This window comes from Prionailurus viverrinus, chromosome F1, assembly GCF_022837055.1.
Source record: "Prionailurus viverrinus isolate Anna chromosome F1, UM_Priviv_1.0, whole genome shotgun sequence".
NCBI lineage: Eukaryota > Metazoa > Chordata > Mammalia > Carnivora > Felidae > Prionailurus > Prionailurus viverrinus.
The window spans coordinates 7,285,141-7,305,215 of record NC_062577.1 but is presented as its reverse complement, the minus strand read 5'-3'; the positions used below and the strand labels follow the sequence as shown (position 1 = coordinate 7,305,215).

At 47.7% G+C, this 20,075-nt stretch overlaps 1 protein-coding gene across 3 annotated transcripts in view; it reads left to right on the top strand.

The window, feature by feature from the left end:
* The window catches only part of ILDR2 (immunoglobulin like domain containing receptor 2), a 68,333-nt gene extending 61,277 nt beyond the window's left edge, over positions 1-7,056 (top strand). For all 3 annotated transcript variants that reach the window (XM_047841269.1, XM_047841268.1, XM_047841270.1), the window contains exons 8-10: positions 376-592; positions 1,952-2,633; positions 3,935-7,056. In XM_047841269.1, the coding sequence (XP_047697225.1) occupies positions 376-592; positions 1,952-2,633; positions 3,935-3,970 (935 nt within the window). In that variant the 3' untranslated portion in view covers positions 3,971-7,056. The remainder of the gene's footprint in view (positions 1-375; positions 593-1,951; positions 2,634-3,934) is intronic.
* The last annotated feature ends 13,019 nt before the right edge of the window (positions 7,057-20,075 follow it).

Genomic DNA, 20,075 nt, shown 5'->3' with positions numbered 1-20,075 from the left:
ATCGTCATGGCTTTCACCCAATTATACATGGAGAAAAACACTGGAACAAGGATGGTGATGCTCTAGCAGGAAACCAGCTGCAAAAGAGCCCAAGTTCTGGGAAGCCTGCCTTAGGTGGGGCAGTAACCACTGTTTTCCCATTCCACCAACAGAGAATGCGGGAAGCCTTCCTCCTGATAAGCAAGTGGGCTTTTGGGTGGAGCCAGTTCCCGCTGAGCTCAGAACACAAATCCCATTAGTTCAGGTCTATAACCAACCCTGGACAGGATTGAGGCCTTCGGGAGGGAGTCTCCCCAGAGCCTCGGTCTCAGCCCTTCACAGAGTTCCCACCCTAATACGTAGAAAGCTCTGTCATGTCTGGTTTTGTCCCTGCAGATAACAACACCATCTCGGAACTCAGCTCCCTGCACGAGGAGGACAGTAATTTCCGCCAGGCGTACCACCAGATGAGAAGCAAGCAGTTCCCTGTGTCGGGGGATTTGGAGAGCAATCCTGACTACTGGTCAGGTGTCATGGGAGGCAGCAGTGGGGCAAGCCGGGGACCCTCAGCCATGGAGTATAACAAAGAGGATCGGGAGAGCTTCAGGCACAGGTGAAGGTGGCTGCAGCAGGCAGCTTTGGTGCCGGGTGCTGGTGGCCGGAGCTCGGAGGCTGTTACTTTCTCATAGCATCTCTGTCTCCCCTTCTAGGTTGTCCTGCCACCTCTCTTTGGGCTATTGAACATCCCCTTCTCACATTAATTTTTTTATTAACTTTTTAAAAATCTTTATTCATTTTTGAAAGAAAGAGAGACAGAGCGTGAGCAGGGGAGGGGCAGAGAGAGAGAGGGAGACACAGAATCCGAAACGGGCTCCAGGCTCTGAGCTGTCCCTGCCAAGCCGGACGCGGGTCTGGAACTCACAAACCTCGAGATCATGAGGCTGAAGCTGAAGTCGGCGGCTTAAGTGACTGAACCACTCAGGCGCGCCCCACCCCCTCACATTTATTAAGCAGGGGAACACTTAAGACACCATGTGTAGAAGTAATCATTCAAGGCCCTTTGAAATGGGCACCGTACTGAACCTCAATGCACCTTATTAACTACGTTTCCTTATTAACCTTATTGACATTTCCCTGCCCTTCTCATAATATTTTATCCTATAACCTCTAAAAATTCCCACCCATCACCCCCATCATTTGATCATTGTTACGTGAAAGGTAAGATGCCAAACACGTTATATATGCTGTTGTATTTGATCCTCATAACTCTAAAAGGCAGGTCCTATTAATGTCCCCATTTTAAGTTGGGGTGGGGGGGGCTGAAATTTGCAGATGTTGAGGAGCTTGGTAGAGTCACCTGGCCAATGAATATGGGAGGCCAAGACGTGCACCCTGTTTTGTTCGGCCGCTTCCCACTGAATAGGACCAACACCATTCCCCTGTCCTTTATCTTGAAGGACACTAGACATTGTCTTTCTCTCAGACTGACCAACTGCAGGTAACTTGCAGAGATAAATTGACCCTGGGCTCTGAGGGAAGAAATGGGCTCTTTGTACATCACCAAATATTACAGGGTATTCTTGGGCTACAACTGTGTGCATCCCAAGCCACCCCAACCCACGCTGGCTTTGAGGCTGTGAGGAGACGTGTGGCTGTCAACCAGAAGTCACATAATGATCACAAGGCCCCACTGTGTGTTTCAACACCATATATATATCACCATTTTTACCTACAACTCCGTCTTGACCCTTGGCACGAATTCAGGAACCAGCCACGGCCGCCCTCGCTCTACTTTGAGAGTCCGGGGTGTCCGAGGTGTCCAAGGCCGCTCGGCCAGCCAGAGCACATGGCGCTCTCGCGTCCCACTCAGACCCCCCCCTGCTGGGCCCCCGGGGCCCCCGGCGGACGCGCAGACCCCGGTTTGGGGCGCCAGGGCCGGCTGACCGTCGTCTCCTCTGCCCTCTGCCCTCAGCCAGCAGCGCTCCAAGTCCGAGATGCTGTCCCGGAAGAACTTCGCCGCCGGCGTGCCGGCCGTCTCCATGGACGAGCTGGCCGCCTTCGCCGACTCGTACGGCGCGCGCTCCCGCCGGGCCGACGGCGACAGCCACGAGGCGCGGGGCGGCGGCCGCTTCGAGCGCTCGGAGACGCACGCCCTCGGGGGCTTCTACCAGGACGACTCGCCCGACGAGTACTACGGGCCGCGGAGCCGCAGCCGGGAGCCCCTGGGCGACGCGGGCCGCGCCTGGGCCCCCGGCACCCCGCGCCGGCGGCCCGACGACGCGCCCCTGCCGCGCCTGGTGAGCCGGACGCCGGGCACCGCGCCCAAGTACGAGCACGCGCCCCGCGCCGGCGGCCTGGAGCGCCAGGCGCGGCCCGAGGGCGCCAGCCGCGGCGGCAGCCTCGAGACGCCGTCGCGGCTGAGCGCGCAGCTCGGCCGTCGCAGCGCCTCCTACTACGCCTGGTCGCCGCCCGGCACCTACAAGGCGGCCTCGCCGCAGGGCGACGACGACGACTCGGCCGACGACGACGACGACGACGCGCTGCCGCCCTACAGCGAGCGCGAGCTGAGCCGAGGCCCGTCCTACCGCGGCCGCGACCTGCCCTACCACGGCAACTCGGAGAAGAAGCGGAAGAAGGAGCCCACCAAGAAAACTGTGAGGCCGAGCCTGGCGCTCCTCATGCGGGGAGCCGTCGGTGGGGGCGGGGGAGGGCAGGGCAGGGCAGGGGGGCGGCTCGGGGAGGAGGGCCGGGAGCCGGGCCGCCGGCTTTGGGAACGCGGATGCCAGGCCGGGTTTTGCCCACCTCGCTCTGCCCCGGACCAGGCAGGTGAAGGCAGTAAGCAGGGGGCCCTGGAGAGTTGCCAAAAGCAGAAATTGCGGGGGTGCAGATGTAGCGTCTCAGATCCTTAAGAGCAGCTTTCAGAAGCGTGTGGCGTCAGGGATTCGAGAATCGTTACCACCACAGACGTTTGGGGGGGGGGGGGGGGCTTCTGAGATCTGTGTGCAGAATGTGCGATGCACGCGTGTAGATGCGTTCCCCCCCATCTCCCACCCCTTGCGGGGAGGGTTGCATAAACTTCCGGATGCGTTCACAGCCCAGAGAAGGTTAGTAGCTACTGCCGTGTTTGAAGGACAGCTCACTTTCCTCCTTGACATTTTGTTGAATGTAAACTATAAATTGTGATCTGTGTACGTGAAGGAAACCTTTCGGTCCCTGCCCGGTTAATTGTCTCTTTTGTAATTGGCCTTACATAGATTTTATTGTTTTCTCTCCAAATGCCAAGGGCAGCCCGGTCCGCCCCTCAGCCCCCAGATGTGAGCTCTGGAGGTCAGAGAATCGCCAGGGGACAGCCCCAAATGCCCACTCTTGGTTGTCAGAATGCCTCTGCCCCCTGTGCTCTGAAGACCACTCTGCCAGCCCAAGGGCTTACCCTCCCTCCTCAGTGACCCTGCTTCTTCCACCATTTTGTTTTTCATAACTCAAGGTGGACCTTTCCTTTAGTGTGCAGTATGGGGAGAGAATATGAATGGGAAAAAGTTCTGGCATGACTCGTAGCCCCTCCAAAACAATTCAGTATCTTTCGTTGTTCTTTAAAGAGTAAAATGAGATGACCTGTGAGGTACCGTGAGCACGGAATGAACTTTAAGGTTATGTCAGGTTTACGGTGCGCCGTCCGCACTAGCGGTTATGGGACTGTAAATGTAGTTAGCCCTAAAGGGCTGGGAAGTCATTGTGTGGCCACGGAACTAAGTTCCGTCAGATGCATGTTGGCTTCAGCACCAACTGAGGCTTAGGAACTATAGCCATAAGCCTGATGAAATGCCCTAAGAGTCAGGGTGCGCCGGGCTCTGAACAGTTAGGTTGTAGCCTCTGCCCAGGGGACCATCCGCTGTGTTGGGTTGGGGTTCTTTAACCATCTGTGGCTTAACATTGGGCTCTTTCTGCTCTTTTCCAGAGTGACTTTCCAACCAGGATGTCCCTTGTGGTCTGATGTTTGTTTTCAAGCTGTCTCTCTGGGTGACTAGAAATCAGAAGCGGACTATGGAGACAAGACACAAATCCAAGAGCCAGCAGGCCCGGGACCTTCTCTGGACACCACCTTGGAAGATTTGACCTTTGCTTTGGCAAGGGATTGGGGGGGAGCGTCCTTTAAGGGGGGGGGGGCTGATTCCAAACTTCAGCGTACATCTAACTGGTGTGAGAAACAAGACGACTACGTTGTGAGAACATTCCACGCACGGAGTGTCTCATCCACTGAGTTCATCCTGCCTGATGTCTTTCCTTAGCCAAACCGGGATTCCTTTTCCAATTCTTAAAGGGAGTTAGCTCTGGACCGCCGATCCCTGGAAAACGCCTCCGCCTACGGTATGCTCTTCTATACTTCCTGTGCTGTGCTTAGAGACAGAAGAACTTATTACTACCATTAGAAGAAGGCCTGATACTGACAACAGAAGATAGCTTTAGGCAAAGTATACCTTTTACCCCCGTCTCCCAGTCACTAGTCAGTGACTATTGTTACGCTAAAATCAGAGGGCCTTTGGTGAGCTCAGTGACAGTGACCTGCTGGACGATCACAGAAATGACTTCAACTTGCCCTTCCGAATGACATGCCTTGAGTGGCTGCGACAAAACAAAAGAGTATACGTTTTTGAAAAGCTGTGCAAGTGGTGTTTCTTTTTCCACTCCGAGAACATAAACTGCTTTTTCTCCTTCTGCCGTGCACAGTGACATCTGAGTCTCGGACATTAAGGGCTCTCCTCACCCTCCTTCTCCCGGACTTTTCACATGGCGGTGCCACCCACAGAGCCCCACCTCCCTCTGCACCCTGATTCACTTGTCATCAGGTGCCTTTTGATAAACGCTTAAAATACACACATGAAAGAGAAGGGGAAGGGGAAGAAAAAGGACAAAGCAGTAAGTAGAGAAGAATGAAAAAGAATTTAAGAGGAAAAGAATATACGATCTCATTATGTTTTGGATGTGGGCCATGTCCCCTACAGATTCCACGTGATCTTCTCTGGTTTTGTACTTCATTTACCGTGAGTTGTTTCTGCCATCCCAGCCCTGCCCTTCCAGGACACCGGAGATGGTGGAGTGTGCAACTCTTCGCCTCATCAGATTGCTGCTCGAGATGCTTTGGGAAACAAGTGATCCGGCTCTCTCAGGAAGCAACACTTCCTATTCCCACCCTTGCCTAAATGACAGATTTTGCCTAAATCCCAAAGCTAGATATCTCTGGATGTTGTAATTTGTGTAGATTGCAAAAAAACAAAACAAAACAAAACAAAACAAAACAAAAAAAAAAACCGGCCATAAATTCTTCCCTTCTCATCAAGAGGTGCGGCCTGTTTCTCTACCCCTTACGTCTGGGATTGGCCATGTGATTTGATTTGGTCGGTGGCCCAAAACAAATGTAACACAAGCAGAGACTTGGAAAAATTTTTGTGCATGGGGCCTGTTTTCTCCTGCTGCTCTTGGAAACCCTGCAGTTGCCACTAGGTGCACAAGCCTGGGCTGTCCTGTCGCATGATGAGAAAAAAAGGCCCGGTCCCCCTGCCACCCTGACAGCCCATCAAGTCTCAGCTGATCGCAAACACCGGCGTGAGCCAGCCGCGACCAACAGAAGAACTGCCTCGCTGAGCCCAGCCCAAGTTGCTGATTCCTGCTCAAGGCTGAGAAGTTGGTGCACCTGTTACATGTTCCTTTCTCTTCGAGGAAAAGCTATTTCTTCTTGTCTGGGTGTTCTTCATCCCTGACTCCATCTAACCTAGGTGTCTCACAGTCTCCACTTTCTTTGGCAAACGTTTGTCAAAGCTTTTCACCCCACACCATTGTGGTGGGACACAGGGTTGGGTCAGATCCCCGGAGGACAATGATACCTGGCCTCCCAGCAGTGGTAAATTTTTTTATCTTTGAATCCCCGGGAAACCTACGAAGATTTCTTCTTCAGCAACTCCTTGGTCTTCTCCAGAGCCACCTGATTGGAGCTGGGCCCTATTCTCAGAGTACCATTCCACTGGTATCCACTTACTTCGTGACGTGTCCAAAACAGTCCTGCGTGTGCAGTGAAATAAAGAAGTGGCTGGTGGTGAGGGTCAGAGGATGAGTTGATATCACTGCTTGGAGGAGAACTGGCCCACCAGGCGACTTTGCAGTGGCTTCGGCCTGTCTGAGAGGAACCAGGGACGGTTCAGCCCAGCGCTGGCACTTCCAAGGGTGGGGGACACAAGCCATAACCCTGGTGCTGAGTTTTAGACTTGCTGGTGTGTCCCTGGCCTCTAAGAGCCTAGGTCTAGTCTGTTTGTTTTGGCCCCAGTTCAGACCGAGAAGATGATTAAACATCATCATTTCTTAGTCACCAGCTTTGGATTTCAACTTGCTCAGGCAATTCTAGAGAATATTGGGTAGCTGTAGTAGCTATTATCTCTTTATACTGAGCACTGTGTCAGGCTTCTCTCCACCAAAGAGCCCCATAGCACCAGCTGCAGAGACCAAACATATTGCTTTTGTTAGCCGAGGGCATGTATGATTTTGGTGAAGGTTAGGGGAGTCGTGGAAAAGAATTATTAAAATTGGAAACCTGCAGTTCCAAAGACAACAAAACTACAGACAACACAAGAAAAAACACAAAGGTGACAGGCTACTGAAATAACCTGGGGAGATAGGACCAGGTTGTCCCCTGTAGGGCTGCATAAATCACTGAAATTTCCAGGCCTTCGGCCAGGAGAGAACACCTGCTTCTGGGTATGGGGACGCAGACAGGGTTGACTGCACAAGTGAAGGTAAAGCTGGCCATCCTTGGCACCCCGGCTTTTCTCAGTGGGTCCTTTTGTTTCTTCCCTGAGTAGTGTTTCCCACATAGGACGGACTTAACACATATTAGCTTCCTTCCTAGGTTCCATTGGGTACAAAATAAGTCTTGTGGAAGACATGGTCTCTGTCCACTGGGACCCTGCAATTGAACAGGCGAAATAAGACATGCCCAAGAAAGAATTAGGAGATTTTATGCATATAATGTGAAATATTGCTATGGATAAATTATAACAAACCCAGAGAATTAAAGTTTTTAAATTTAAATGGGTATATTTTGATATTTAAATGTTGTGTGTGTGTCCATCCATTGTATTTAAAGATATGCTCAGTGTCCTGAAAAGCCAGTGTTAAAAAAGTCTCACTGCAAGAGGTGAATTCGGATGGGGGAGGGGGGAGTACAAGGCCGAGGGCCCAGTGGGTTGATGGAGGAGCTGCTGTGTTTGCCTGTGAGTCACAGCTGAGTCAGGGATGTGTTGGATAAGGGGGCGTGGATGCAGGTGGCAGGAGGTATCCCCCAGGACTGCTTCTTGAGGTCCTGCGTAGACTCACCAGGAAGCCCGGGACGCTTGCGGTGGCCCCGGTGGTACATGTCAGCTGTCCCGCCCGGGCGTGCTCCCGGGGGAGCTCTGCATCTCCTTATCCAGGGGCTCCATCCCGCAGCCGTGAGTGTTGCCACCGTCACCCGCACGGAGCAAGTCTGGCAGAGATAATGGGCCTCTCCTCTCCCTTCCCGCTACCGTCCCTCTGCACCTGGCACAGGACTGTGCAGAGTCGGGGTGGGAAGAGGCTGCCACTGGAGCCCGAGGCGCTCCGTGCTGAAAACAGCCACGTCGGTAAATAGTTCTAAATAGTCTGAAAGACTTCACGTAGGCAATCTGATTAGACGTCAGGCAGCCTTTTCGGGAGGCCGAAGTCACAGACACTGCTGTAATCCAGCCCCCCTTTCCTTTGTGGCTGGAGAAACGAACTGTCACTGCCATTAGTGAAATCACGAATCTGATTCAGCCTTTAGACTCCAAGCCGTTGCTGCTGGGTCAGTGTTTCCCCAAATTGCCTAACCGTACAAATTACTTGATTGCTGTTAAACATGTAGTGTTGGGTCCTGTCTTGGAGATTTATTGGGTGGGTCTGCAGCGAGGACTTGTTCTTTTAACGTACGTTTCAAAAGAGTCCTGTGATCAGATGCGTTTGGAAAATGCTGCACTAGATCGTAACTAAGGTGCACCCCAGTCTCGAGGCCTCCTTGGGCTTTGAAATTTTTGCTTAAACATCTTGGGGAGGTCCCTTTTACTCCCTTGGGGCTGGCAGTGGTGAAGCACCCAGCAGTCTGGCTGCCACGGTGGTAACTGACTCGCCAGGGTCCAGGGTTAGGAGAACTGTCTGAGGCAGAGAGAAAGGAAAGCTAGGAGCACTCCCAAGAACCCGTTCTAGGTGTTTCTAATCCTGGAAAAGTGATCTGTTGTGACAATCCCAGATCTGACAACAAGAATTACAGGTAATTTTCTCATTCCCTTGATGTCACTCCGAGCAAAACTTAGATCGTGACTAGAAAGGAAAAAGACCATTGGGAAACGGCAAATCATTTTTTGAAGCAAATTGCCAGCCTGGCTGTGGTCAACACCCACTGCCACCTTAAGGCCCAGAGTGGGATGGATGGGCAAGAATAACAAAATCTACATTACCCTTCCAAGGTCAGATTTAGATGATGCTAGAATCTTGCAAGAGTTGAAACTGATTTATAGGATGTAGAGATCCAAGTGCACCAAAATAGGGCCTCAGGTACTTAAAGTCCTAGAGAAAAAAAGTGCCTAGTTTTTTGTGGGTTTTGTTTTGTTTTTTTTTTTTTTTTTTTTTTTCCTGCCAGGATCCTACCTCCTAGTCACCTGGGAAGCTGATCCACAGAGCTTGAAGTGAGGGGCTTTTGCCACCAGAGTGGAACAGAGATAATGCTGAGCTGCTTTAAGGGGCAGCCTGAGTTTTGGCATTGCCTGAGGGAGATAAGGAGGTTAATAGTAATGGTATTTGTGTTATTTTTGTGGCGTATTACTGTTTGCAGAGCACTTTCACATGCATTCTATCCTTTGATCCTTACAACACCCTCCTGCCTTGGAGGGAGGGAGGGTTGATGTCGTGACCTCATCAAACAGAATGTAAAGCCGAGGTTGAGAAAAACTAAGTGATTTGCCTATAGTCCAAAGGCTTTTAAAGTCATCGAGCCAGGCCCTCTGTCTTGGATTCTTCCCGGGCAATTCCTACAACACCTGCAGGACGGGGATCCGGCTGGTTTGCACCCGGTGCAGAGTCCTGGACCCCGTGCCCACCCACACGCCGCCGGCGGGGCAAGGCTGCGAAGCCGGCCACTGGGGCTGCCCCGCGTCGCCCCTCAAATGTGGCTCTGAATGGAGCCAGCCTCCCTCCACGATGGTTTCTTTTTCATCAGCCGTGCTGTTGGGGGTGGGGGATGGGGGGGGGGGGACGTGACAAAAAAGGCACTTGAGATTTCAGAACCCTTCCTGAAGAGGAATTTCTGAGCCAAACTAGAAATTCATCTAGACTCAGAATTCTGGGGCTTGGGGGCAACCTGCTTAGGCGTGAAGTATCTGGCACCGTCACTGTATCTCGGGGATTTTAGGCGGCACTAAGAGGGACTAGAGGTAGGAGACGATGCAGCTGTTTAGTTAGAAGTTTTGTCAGGGTTTCTCGCCGGGGCTGGACACGCGCCCGTGTGGTCCGGCCCCTCTCTTCCGGGAAAGCGGAAAGAGGCACGGATAGCTTCGCTCTTACGTTGGCTGTAAAGGCAAAGCCACTTTATTAACAAAGGCATTAGACACGACCCCGCGAGAGTTTTCCTTGTGGGACCGCGCAAGAGGAATCGAAGGAACGACAGGGCCGAGGGGTCCGAAATCTGTTTCATGGGAGTCACGTGCCCGGCTATTTTGTGCCTTGTCTGTGGCATCAAAACTAAACTGTTGTTGTATCGCTGTTGCCCGTGATTTTTTTCTCGGTGTCAAACATACAGAGTGAATTTGGTTGTAATGTTTTCATCTAAATAAAGTGTTTCACCCACGTTTGTTATCAAGAACTCGTAATTAATACCTATGTCTGATCGTGATCTGACGTTAAAAGACCTCAGCAGGAAAGAAAAGATCACATAGGACTGCCTCGGGTTGTTGTAAGGACCGTATCAGAGGGGTTAAGGACTGTTAACAGAAGGCCGCGGGACCGCAGGGGAGTCAAGTGCCAGCAGCAAAAGGATGTTGTCACAGACTTTCGTAAGCTATGGGCTCCAAAGCTTCTGTTGTCACTCTCCCCGCTCTCCACAGGCCTACATTCAGGAGGAGATCAGGGGTAGGAAAGACGGCAGGACAATGTGATGGTACCTGGCTCCTTTTCAAAGAGGGCACGAAATGGCACTTGGGGAAGGGAGGGGGAAAAAAAGCTATTTGTGGGAGAATGTTTTAAGTTCTAAAGAGATCTGAAAAATTCCAGAGATCTGAAACATATTTTTTTTTATTAAAAAACAAAATTTTTTTTTAATGTTTGTTTTTTTTTGAGAGGGACAGAGCACAAGAGTGGGAGGTCGCAGAGAGAGGGAGACACAGACTCCGAAGCAGGCTCCAGGCTCCGAGCCGTCAGCACAGAGCCTGATGCGGGGCTCGAACTCACGAACCGGGAGACCATGAGCCGAGCCGAAGTCAGATGCTCAACCAACTGAGCCACCCAGGGGCCCCTAGATCTGAAAAATAATTAAGAGAAGGCCACTGAAAACCCTTGTTGGCGGAAGAAGGGATCAGTACCTCAGGGGTGTAGTAATCCTCTCCTTGGCTAGGCCTTCTCAAGGGAGTCTCAGATTCTAGGGTCCTGGTTGAATGGAAAACCTGTCATTTCTTGAAGCATCTGGACTCAATCCTCTCAGTAGTCAACTTAAAAACGTTCCCATGTCGGGGCGCCTGGGTGGCTCAGTCCATTGAGCATCCAACTTCGGCTCAGGTCATGATCTCACGGTTCGTGGGTTCAAACCCCACATTGGGCTCTGTGCTGACATGTCAGAGCCTGGAGCCTGCTTTGGATTCTGTGTCCCCCTCTCCCTCTGCCCCTCCCCCACTCATGTTCTGTCTCTCTCTGTCTCTCAAAAGTGAATACAGATTGAAAAAAAAAAAAAAAGTTCCCAGGTAGATTTAACTTAAAGATAGACCCCAAAACAATTTAACTCTGATTATCTCCTCTGGACTTACTGCTGTTTTGTCCATTGTTTTATTTATCTTGATTGGCCAGCTTTATAAAATATTGCGTTTAGAAAAATAAAATATTGGTTTATAAAATGTTTATTTAGAATCATCCACATTTTTTCTACACCTTTTCTTTCTGCATTTCAGACCTTCTTTAGAAAATTTTTCGCTTCTTTCTTTTTTTAAATTAATTTATTTTGAGAGAGAGAGAGAGAGAGAAAGAGAATCCCAGACAGGCTCCGTGCTGTCAGTGTGGGGCCCATCATGCGGGGCTCTATCTCAGGAACCTGGAGATCACGACCTGAGCTGAATCAGTTACTTAACAGACTGAGCCACTCAGGCGCCCCTCCCTTCTTTCTAAAGGAAGTTTTCTCTAGTGATGGTCTATTGGTAGGATATTCTATCAGTTTTTGTTTAAGTCTTTACTTCACGTTCTTAGGAGATAATTTCACTGAGTATACAATTTTATTTATTTTTTTAATATGAAATTTATTGTCAAATTGGTTTCCATACAACACCCAGTGCTCATCCCAACAGGTGCCCTCCTCAGTGCCCATCAGCCACCCTCTCCTCCCTCCCACCCCCCATCAACCCTCAGTTTGTTCTCAGTTTTTAAGAGTCTCTTATGGTTTGCCTCCTTCCCTCTCTGTAACTTTCTTTTCCCCCTTCCTCTTCCCTTCCCCCATGGTCTTCTGTTAAGTTTCTCAGGATCCACCTAAGAGTGAAAACATATGGTATGTGTCTTTCTCTGTATGACTTATTTCACTTAGCATCACACTCTCCAGTTCCATCCACGTTGCTACAAAAGGCCATATTTCATTCTTTCTCATTGCCAAGTAGTATTCCATTGTGTATATAAACCACAATTTCTTTATTCATTCATCAGTTGATGGACATTTAGGCTCTCTGACAGCTGCAGCAATTTCTTACTTGACACATCTCCAAAGGCAAGGGAATTAAAAGCAAAAATGAACTATTGGACCTCATGAATAAAAAGCTTCTGCACTGCAAAGGAAACGATCAACAAAACTAAAAGGCAACCAACGGAATGGGAAAAGATCTTTGCAAATGACATATTGGGCAAAGGGCTAGTATCCAAAATCTATAAAGAACTCACCAAACTCCACACCCGAAAAACAATCCAGTGAAGAAATGGGCAGAAAACATGAACAGACGCTTCTCTAAAGAAGACATCCAGATGGCCAACAGGCACATGAAAAGATGCTCAACATCACTCCTCATCAGGGAAATACAAATCAAAACCACACTCAGATATCACCTCACGCCAGTCAGAGTGGCCAAAATGAACAAATCAGGAGACTATAGATGCTGGAGAGGATGTGGAGAAATGGGAACCCTCTTGCACTGTTGGTGGGAATGCAAACTGGTGCAGCCACTCTGGAAAACAGTGTGGAGGTTCCTCAAAAATTAAAAATAGATCTACCCTATGACCCAGCAATAGCACTGCTAGGAATTTACCCAAGGGATACAGGAGTGCTGATGCATAGGGACACTTGTACCCCAGTGTTCTTTTCCTTTTTTCTTTTTTTTATTAATTTTTTTAACGTTTATTTATTTTTGAGAGAGGGAGAGAGACAGAACGTGAGTGGGGGAGGGACAGAGAAAGAGGGAGACACAGAATTGGAAGTAGGTTCCAGGCTCTAAGCGCTCAGCTCAGAGCCCGACGCGGGGCTCGAACTCACAGACTGTGAGATCATGACCTGAGCCGAAGTCAGACGCTTAACCGATGGAGCCACTCAGGCGCCCCTGTACCCCAGTGTTTATAGCAGCACTTTCAACAATAGCCAAATTATGGAAAGAGCCTAAATGTCCATCACTAATGAATGGATACAATTTTTTTTTAATTAATTAATTAATTAATTATTTTTTTTCAACGTTTATTTATTTTTGGGACAGAGAGAGACAGAGCATGAACGGGGGAGGGGCAGAGAGAGAGGGAGACACAGAATCGGAAACAGGCTCCGGGCTCTGAGCCATCAGCCCAGAGCCCGACGCGGGGCTCGAACTCACGGACCGCGAGATCGTGACCTGGCTGAAGTCGGACGCTCAACCGACTGCGCCACCCAGGCGCCCCAAATGGATACAATTTTAGATTAATAGTTATTTTCCCTCAGCACGCTGAAGATATTATTCTGTTCCCTTCTGGCTTTTATTGTTGCTTATAAGTCAGTTACTAATCTAATTATCCTTCCTTTGTAAGTAATCTGTCTTGTCTCCCTGGCTGTTTTTAAGATTTTCTTTTTGTCTCTAACGTTCTTTGGTTTAATTAACATGGTGTTGGGGTGCCTGGCTGGCTCAGTCAGTTAAGCGTCAGACTCTTGATTTCAGCTCAGGTCATGATCCCATAGGTCGTGGGATCGAGCCCTGCCTTGGGCTTCAGGCTGACAGTGCAGACCCTGCTTGGGGTTCTCTCTCTGCCCCTCTTCAACTCTCTTTCCCAAAATAAATAAATAAACATAAAAAAAAACACCCAAAACATGGTGTGGATTTCTTTTTTACTTATTCAGGTTGGGATTTGTTGTGCTTCCTGAATCTGTGGATTGGATTTTCCATTAATGATGGAAATATTAACATGTCAAATATGTCTTCTCTTTAAACCCTCTTTTGAGAATTCCAATTCAATGTCTGTTAGACCTTTTCATTCCATCCTCCATATTGCTTAATCTATCTTTTGTATTTTTCATCTCTTTGTCTATCTGTGCTGTGTTTTATGTAATTTCTTCAGATTGATTTTATATAGTCCACTACTTTTCAGTTGGCTCTGATCTTCTCTGTTTTAATTTTAATTAATACCTCTTTCTTTTTTTTAAGTTTATTTATTTTGAGAGACAGAGAGAGAGAGAGAGAGAGAGAGAGAGAGAGAGAACAGGTGGGGGAGGGCCAGCGAGAGAGGGAGAGAGAGAATCCCAAGCAGGCTCTGCACTATCAACATGGAGCCCGACACGGGCTTGATCCCACAAACTGTGAGATCATGACCTGAGCTGAAATCAAGAGTCAGATGCTTAACCAACTGAGCCACCCAGGTGCCCCTAAATTTTGCATTTCTAAAAGCTTAGTTCTTTTTCAAATTTGCATAGCCATCGTTGGCACTGTCTTGCTCCTTATTCTTGTAGACAATTCTTAGATCTAATTTTATACCTTATACCCAGTAATTCTATCTTCAGTCTTTATAGGTCTCATTTTGAAGTTTGTTACTTCTGCTAACGCTCACTTATGAGTGTCATCATGTTTGGTAGAATGCCATAATGCATCGGTGGCAGTCCAGAAAGACCTTTCTTGCTCCTTGCCTGCCCTCCCTCTCTCCATAATGACTCTACATACACACAGTAACTGTGAAGGGTCCAAGAGAAATGGGTAATTGAGTGAAGAGGGAATGAAGTGCTAAGTGGGATAAATCTCGAAGGTACATGCATTTCTCTTTAATGCAAGCTTCTAGACTAAAATGAGCCTAAGATAAAAGAGAACAAGAAGCTTTAACTTTACATATTGTTAATAGTTCGATCACTCTAAGAGAATTTCTATTTCAGTTATAGAAATAAGTCTATTTGGGGGTTAAAAGTGAACAAAAGGCCATTTATTAGTCAAGAGCGACCAAAGGAAAGTATGGATCTAGATTTTATTCAAGAAGCAAGGAAGGATTAGCTCCATATGATGGATTATAATTAAGCAGTTGTGGGGAAAAATACGTTATCTTTTGTTTGCACCCTATCGATTCCCATTTGTTTAATGGAAAAGTCATATTTTTATAGACATTTAAGAAATCAAGAACTAGGTTGAGCTAGTTTTCAGAACTAGGTTCTGAAAAATCTTGACAGATACACCCTAAATCACACCATTAAGGTGAAAGATTTTCTGCTGAATTTGGTTTTAAGCAGTTCCTGAATGCTTATCAGGTGGTCTGAGGTGACTCACCAAGTATGGCAGGAGGTGTAGACGTCGCTTGCAAGCCTGCTCAAGAGAAGGGCAGTGAGTTAGCCTGACACGCCACCTAGCGGCTCACATCCATGGGAATACCTCTGGTCCAACCTCCCAGGATTCCAGGTATTGGTATTCTTTTTTTTTAATGTTTATTTTTGACAGAGACAGAGACAGAATGCGAGTGGGTTAGGTGCAGAGAGAGAGGGGGAGACAGAATCCGAAGCGGGGTCCAGGCTCTAAGCTGTCAGCACAGAGCCCGACACAGGGCTCGAATTCCCGAACCGTAAGATCATGACCTGAGCCGAAGTGGGGCGCTCAACCCACCGAGCCACCCAGGCGCCCCTACGAGGTGTATTCTTAAAAAGTCATGTATGAATTCACTTTTGGCAAATAAAATTAAAGTTAATTAGGAGTTTGTTTGTTTTAGAAGCGATGAATTTTTCTGTATGTTTTTCAAGTGTAGACCTTGCCATGTTGTATTTTCAGGGCAGACTTTTGTGGATACCATGTGGGGAAAATCTCATGTCACTTCCTTGGGACAAGTGGGAATGAAGCACGTGCCTCCCTTGATTTAAGGCTATGTTAAAGTGTGCTTTTTAAAACCGTTGAGTTAGAAGTCTTTTCTGAAGTCAGGTCAGACTCTGATGCTGCAGAATTATGGTGAAGCCAGTTTTTCATTAACAAGCAAAAATTATGTCACTTAAATGTGCAACCAAAGGATCTAAATACTCCATTCCCTGGCCTTTGGCTATAAAATGATGAATCAGGGGCGCCTGGGTGGCGCAGTCGGTTAAGCGTCCGACTTCAGCCAGGTCACGATCTCGCGGTCCGTGAGTTCGAGCCCCGCATCGGGCTCTGGGCTGATGGCTCGGAGCCTGGAGCCTGTTTCCGATTCTGTGTCTCCCTCTCTCTCTGCCCCTCGCCCATTCATGCTCTGTCTCTCTCTGTCCCAAAAATAAATAAACGTTGAAAAAAATAAAATGATGAATCAGTCTCTCTCTTTCTCCAAAAAACAAGCAGAGAAGATGCTATGGCCTTTTATATCAAAACACTTTTTAATTACAATCCTTGCTCTCAGAAGATGTTTTTCTATATTTCGTTTACATATCTTGTGCAACAGCCTGGCACCAATGTATTCTTCCCGGCTTATTTTGGTTGTTCCTGATACGTTCAGGGTCCAGCAGAGCAAAGCCAAAAAGATACAAATGCCAACCGCTGTTTAGCCCTGTGCTTGTAAAAGATCCTTGTTCAACTGAATGGAATTCATTTGTAATAGACATGCTAGCATCCCTCCTCCCCCATAGCCTCTTGGTGTTGCTGCTGTGGTCTTGGAAATTGGCTTTTCTCATTCCTTCATGACAGGGAGACGTGAAGTCCCAGCTGAAGTTTTTCCTTTGGCAGAGATATTAGTCAAAAATCTTTTGGTCGCAAATGACAAAAAGCCAACTCAGACTAGCTATGTATATATAAAAAAAAAAAAAAAAAAAGGAGGGCGGGGAGGGAGTTTATTAGAAAGATCCCGGGGGTAGCTTAGAGGAACTGAGGGAAAATCTGGGTCTTAATGTAGTCAGATTCTCCTGTATCCATCACTCACATCTACTGGTCTTTTTTTATGTTTATTTATTTATTTTGAGAGAGAGAAAGAGAAAGAGAGAGAGGAAGAGGCAGAGAGAGAAAGAATCCCAAGCAGACTCCACGCCCAGTCAGCATGGAGCCCGATGTGGGGCTCGATCTCACGATTGAGAGATCATAACCTGAGCTGATATCAAGAGTCAGATGCTTAACTGACTGAGCGAGCCACCCGGGCGCCCCTCTACTGGTCTTTTTACACCTATATTTTTTCCCAGTGAGGACAGGCATTCTCTACGAGGCAGGAATCAAGCCACTAGCAGTCCAAGAGTCACAGCGTTCCAGCTTACGTGACAAGACAGGTGAAGGGCCTTACTCACGAGGACAATGAAGAAAGGCTGTGATTGGCCCCTAGTGAGTCATGTGCCCATCTTTGACCCAATCGTTGTGGCCAGAAAGATGGCAAGTCCACTTACGACCAGGAAGATGAGATTCTGTCAAGTGCTGGAGGCTGGGATGAGAACATTTCTCCACAGGAGAGAGGAAGGTATGAGTGGGAATGGGAAATGGGATGCCGGGCAGACCAAAGACAATAGCAACAACAGGTATGCACTACTACATCCAAAAAGATTCTTCACCTAGAGTCGTAGAGGCCCGAACAGCCCTCAGACATAACACGCCTACCCGGGGCATTGGGGAGGCTGTTTTCACTGCAATTCATTACAAGATCCCACCGGCCCCTTCCACATACCAGCACGTCTCCTTGGTTACACTCAGCTCATTCCGAATTCAGAAATCCAACTCTGTGTCACCGTGTTAAGACTTTTCCTCTCTTTCTAGGGTTATTCTCCTTTCTTCTATCCTACCTCCAGCGCTGTCCCCTGATAATTCACCCTTACTTGTTGCCAGAGGTTCTAGACCATTTCAAGACAAACACTTGACGTTGGGCACAGGCTTCCCTTTTCCTCTCATAGTTCCGTAGAACTGGAGACTTTTTTGCTTCCCTGTCCACATTTTCATTCTTTTCTGTACAAGCAGGAAAGGGAGACTAACTAGATTCCCGAGAGTCTGAAGTTTCACCATGCCATATTTCACAGCGTAAAGCCCCTTCTCCTTCCTGGTCCCACGTCCCCTTTCATTTCTTGTTCTCAGGGATGGCTGGAATCTCTGTGTTTCCTTCTCTCACCGGAGGGCACACTTGGGTAGAGTCATCTCTAGGCACCTTGGTTTCAGACCAAGGCGGCATTCTCTAATACGGGTCCCCTGCATTTGGGGACTTATCTGTCCCTTGAAACCCTCATTTGACTTGTAATCTTTATATATATGTATGTGTACGTGGCATTGGTCATGAAACAATAGAACTGTGCCACCTCAAACCCCTAAGCCTTGACGGGACATTTTGTGACCAGAAAATTTTGGCACTTGGTACGGAAAGTTTCTTGATGGGTATTTATATGTAATTTTTACATTAAATTATGTCACCTTTAAAATATGTATTTTCAAAAAATTCATTAATTATTTCCAAGCAACCGATATCTCACACCCATCGGACTATAAATTACACATGACATTACACTTCCTTTCTAGTCCAGCATTTGGCTCAGGAATTCAAAGTATTGAACACATTTTAACAAATTTAGAGCAGCAGATTTTTCTGATGTTAGAATATTATTTTTATTCGAGTATAATCAGCATACGGTGTTATATTGGTTTCAGGTGTACAATATAATGATTTAACAATTTTATACATCTCTCAGTGCTCATCATGATAAGTATACTCTTAACCTCCTTCACCTGTTTCGCCCACCCCCCAATGACCTCCACCCTGGCAACCACCAATTTGTTGTCTGTATTTAAGAGTGTGTCTTTTGTCCGTTCTTTTCCTTGTTGGTTTTGTTCCTTGAATTTCACATATGAGTGAAATATGGCATTTGTCTTTCTCTGACTGACTTATTTCACTTAGCATGATACCCTCTAGGTCCATCCATGTTGTGGCAAATGGCGAGATTCGTTCTTTTTTATGGCTGAGTAATATTCCATAGAACATATATAACCACATCGTCTTTATCCATTCATCAATCAATGGACACTTGAATTCCTCCCATATCTTGGCTATTGTAAATAGTGTTTCAACAGACACAGGCATGTATATGTCCTTTTTGAATTAGTGTTTCGTTTCTTTGTTTTCTTTTGTTTTCTTAAATACCCAGGAGAATTACGGGATCATCTGGTAATGCCATTTTTCATTTTTTGAGGAACCTCTATACTGTTTCCACAGTGGCTGCACCAGTTTGCATTCCCCCCAGCAGCGTGAAAGCGTTCTTTTTCCTCGCACCCTGTTGTTATTTCTTGTGTTTTTGATACCAGCCATTCTGACGGATGTGAGGCGATATCTCATTTTGGTTTTAATTTGAATTTACCTGATCATTAGTGACGTGGGGCATCTCTTCATGTGTCTAGAGCAGCCGATTCTTGAGGGGGAAAGATCTGTTTATTAAGAGTTCTTCTCTCAAGAGAAGCGAGCACCATGTCCAAGGTGCTCCTCACGATAAGACCTTGGGGAGTGCTCACTTTCCCATGGAGACTCTTCGGGGTGGCTCAGTCGATTAAGTGTCTGGCTTTTGATTTTGGCTCGCATCACGATTTCATCGTTTGGGGGATCGAGCCCCACACAGGGCTCTGCGCTGACGGCGTGGAGCCCGCTTGGGATTCTCTCTCTCCCTCTCTCTCTGCCCCTCCCCCTGCTAGTGCTGCGTCTCTCAGAATGAATAAATAAATAAAGTTCTCCAGGCACTTGAGGGCTGTCGCGTCCACTTTCAGTGCTTCAGAGGGAAACATCTTCAAGATTTGGCAAACAGCTCTGCCTCACAGCAAACATATCTCTCATTCCAAGAAATTTATCGACACATTTTTATCTCTCAAGAAAATTCAAAACTAAATAAAATATTTTAAATTCTTGACTTTAGGAAACCAGCTTTTTTTTTTTTTTTTATAAAGCTGCCAAATGCTCCTCACAGTTTGAGAAAGAAGAAAAAAAATTAACTCAAGACTCTCACTGTAAGAATTGAGGCATAAAAGGGAGCTCTCTGATTCTGCCTTGCAGTTGAAGGTGCCTGCCATGAGGCAGTGTTGGCCCACACAAAGGGGGGCCCTGGGCCGTGTGCCACGAACCGATGGGCTCCTGGGCCCCTGGATCCAGCCCGTCTCCCCCAAACAAACAAAATAAGCAGCGCACAGTTCACCCAGGGCAAAGCCTGAACATTCACATAACAAGCCACATAACACCTTGATGATCACCCCCAGTTAGGAAATTCCACATGTGCAAATATGTCCTGAGCAGAAAACTCAAATGACAAATAGTTAAAGACCAAAGTAATGACTTCGTCGCTCCCTTCTTAAAACTTTTCTGGCTCTCCACAGTCTTTGGGACACAAAATCAGGTCCCCGAGGACACACGAGAGGTTCTCTGTGCTCTGACCCTTCCCGCCATTGCAGCTTCGTTGCCAGTTTCTTCCTTCTGCTTCTTTTCTAGGTCTTTGCTACGCT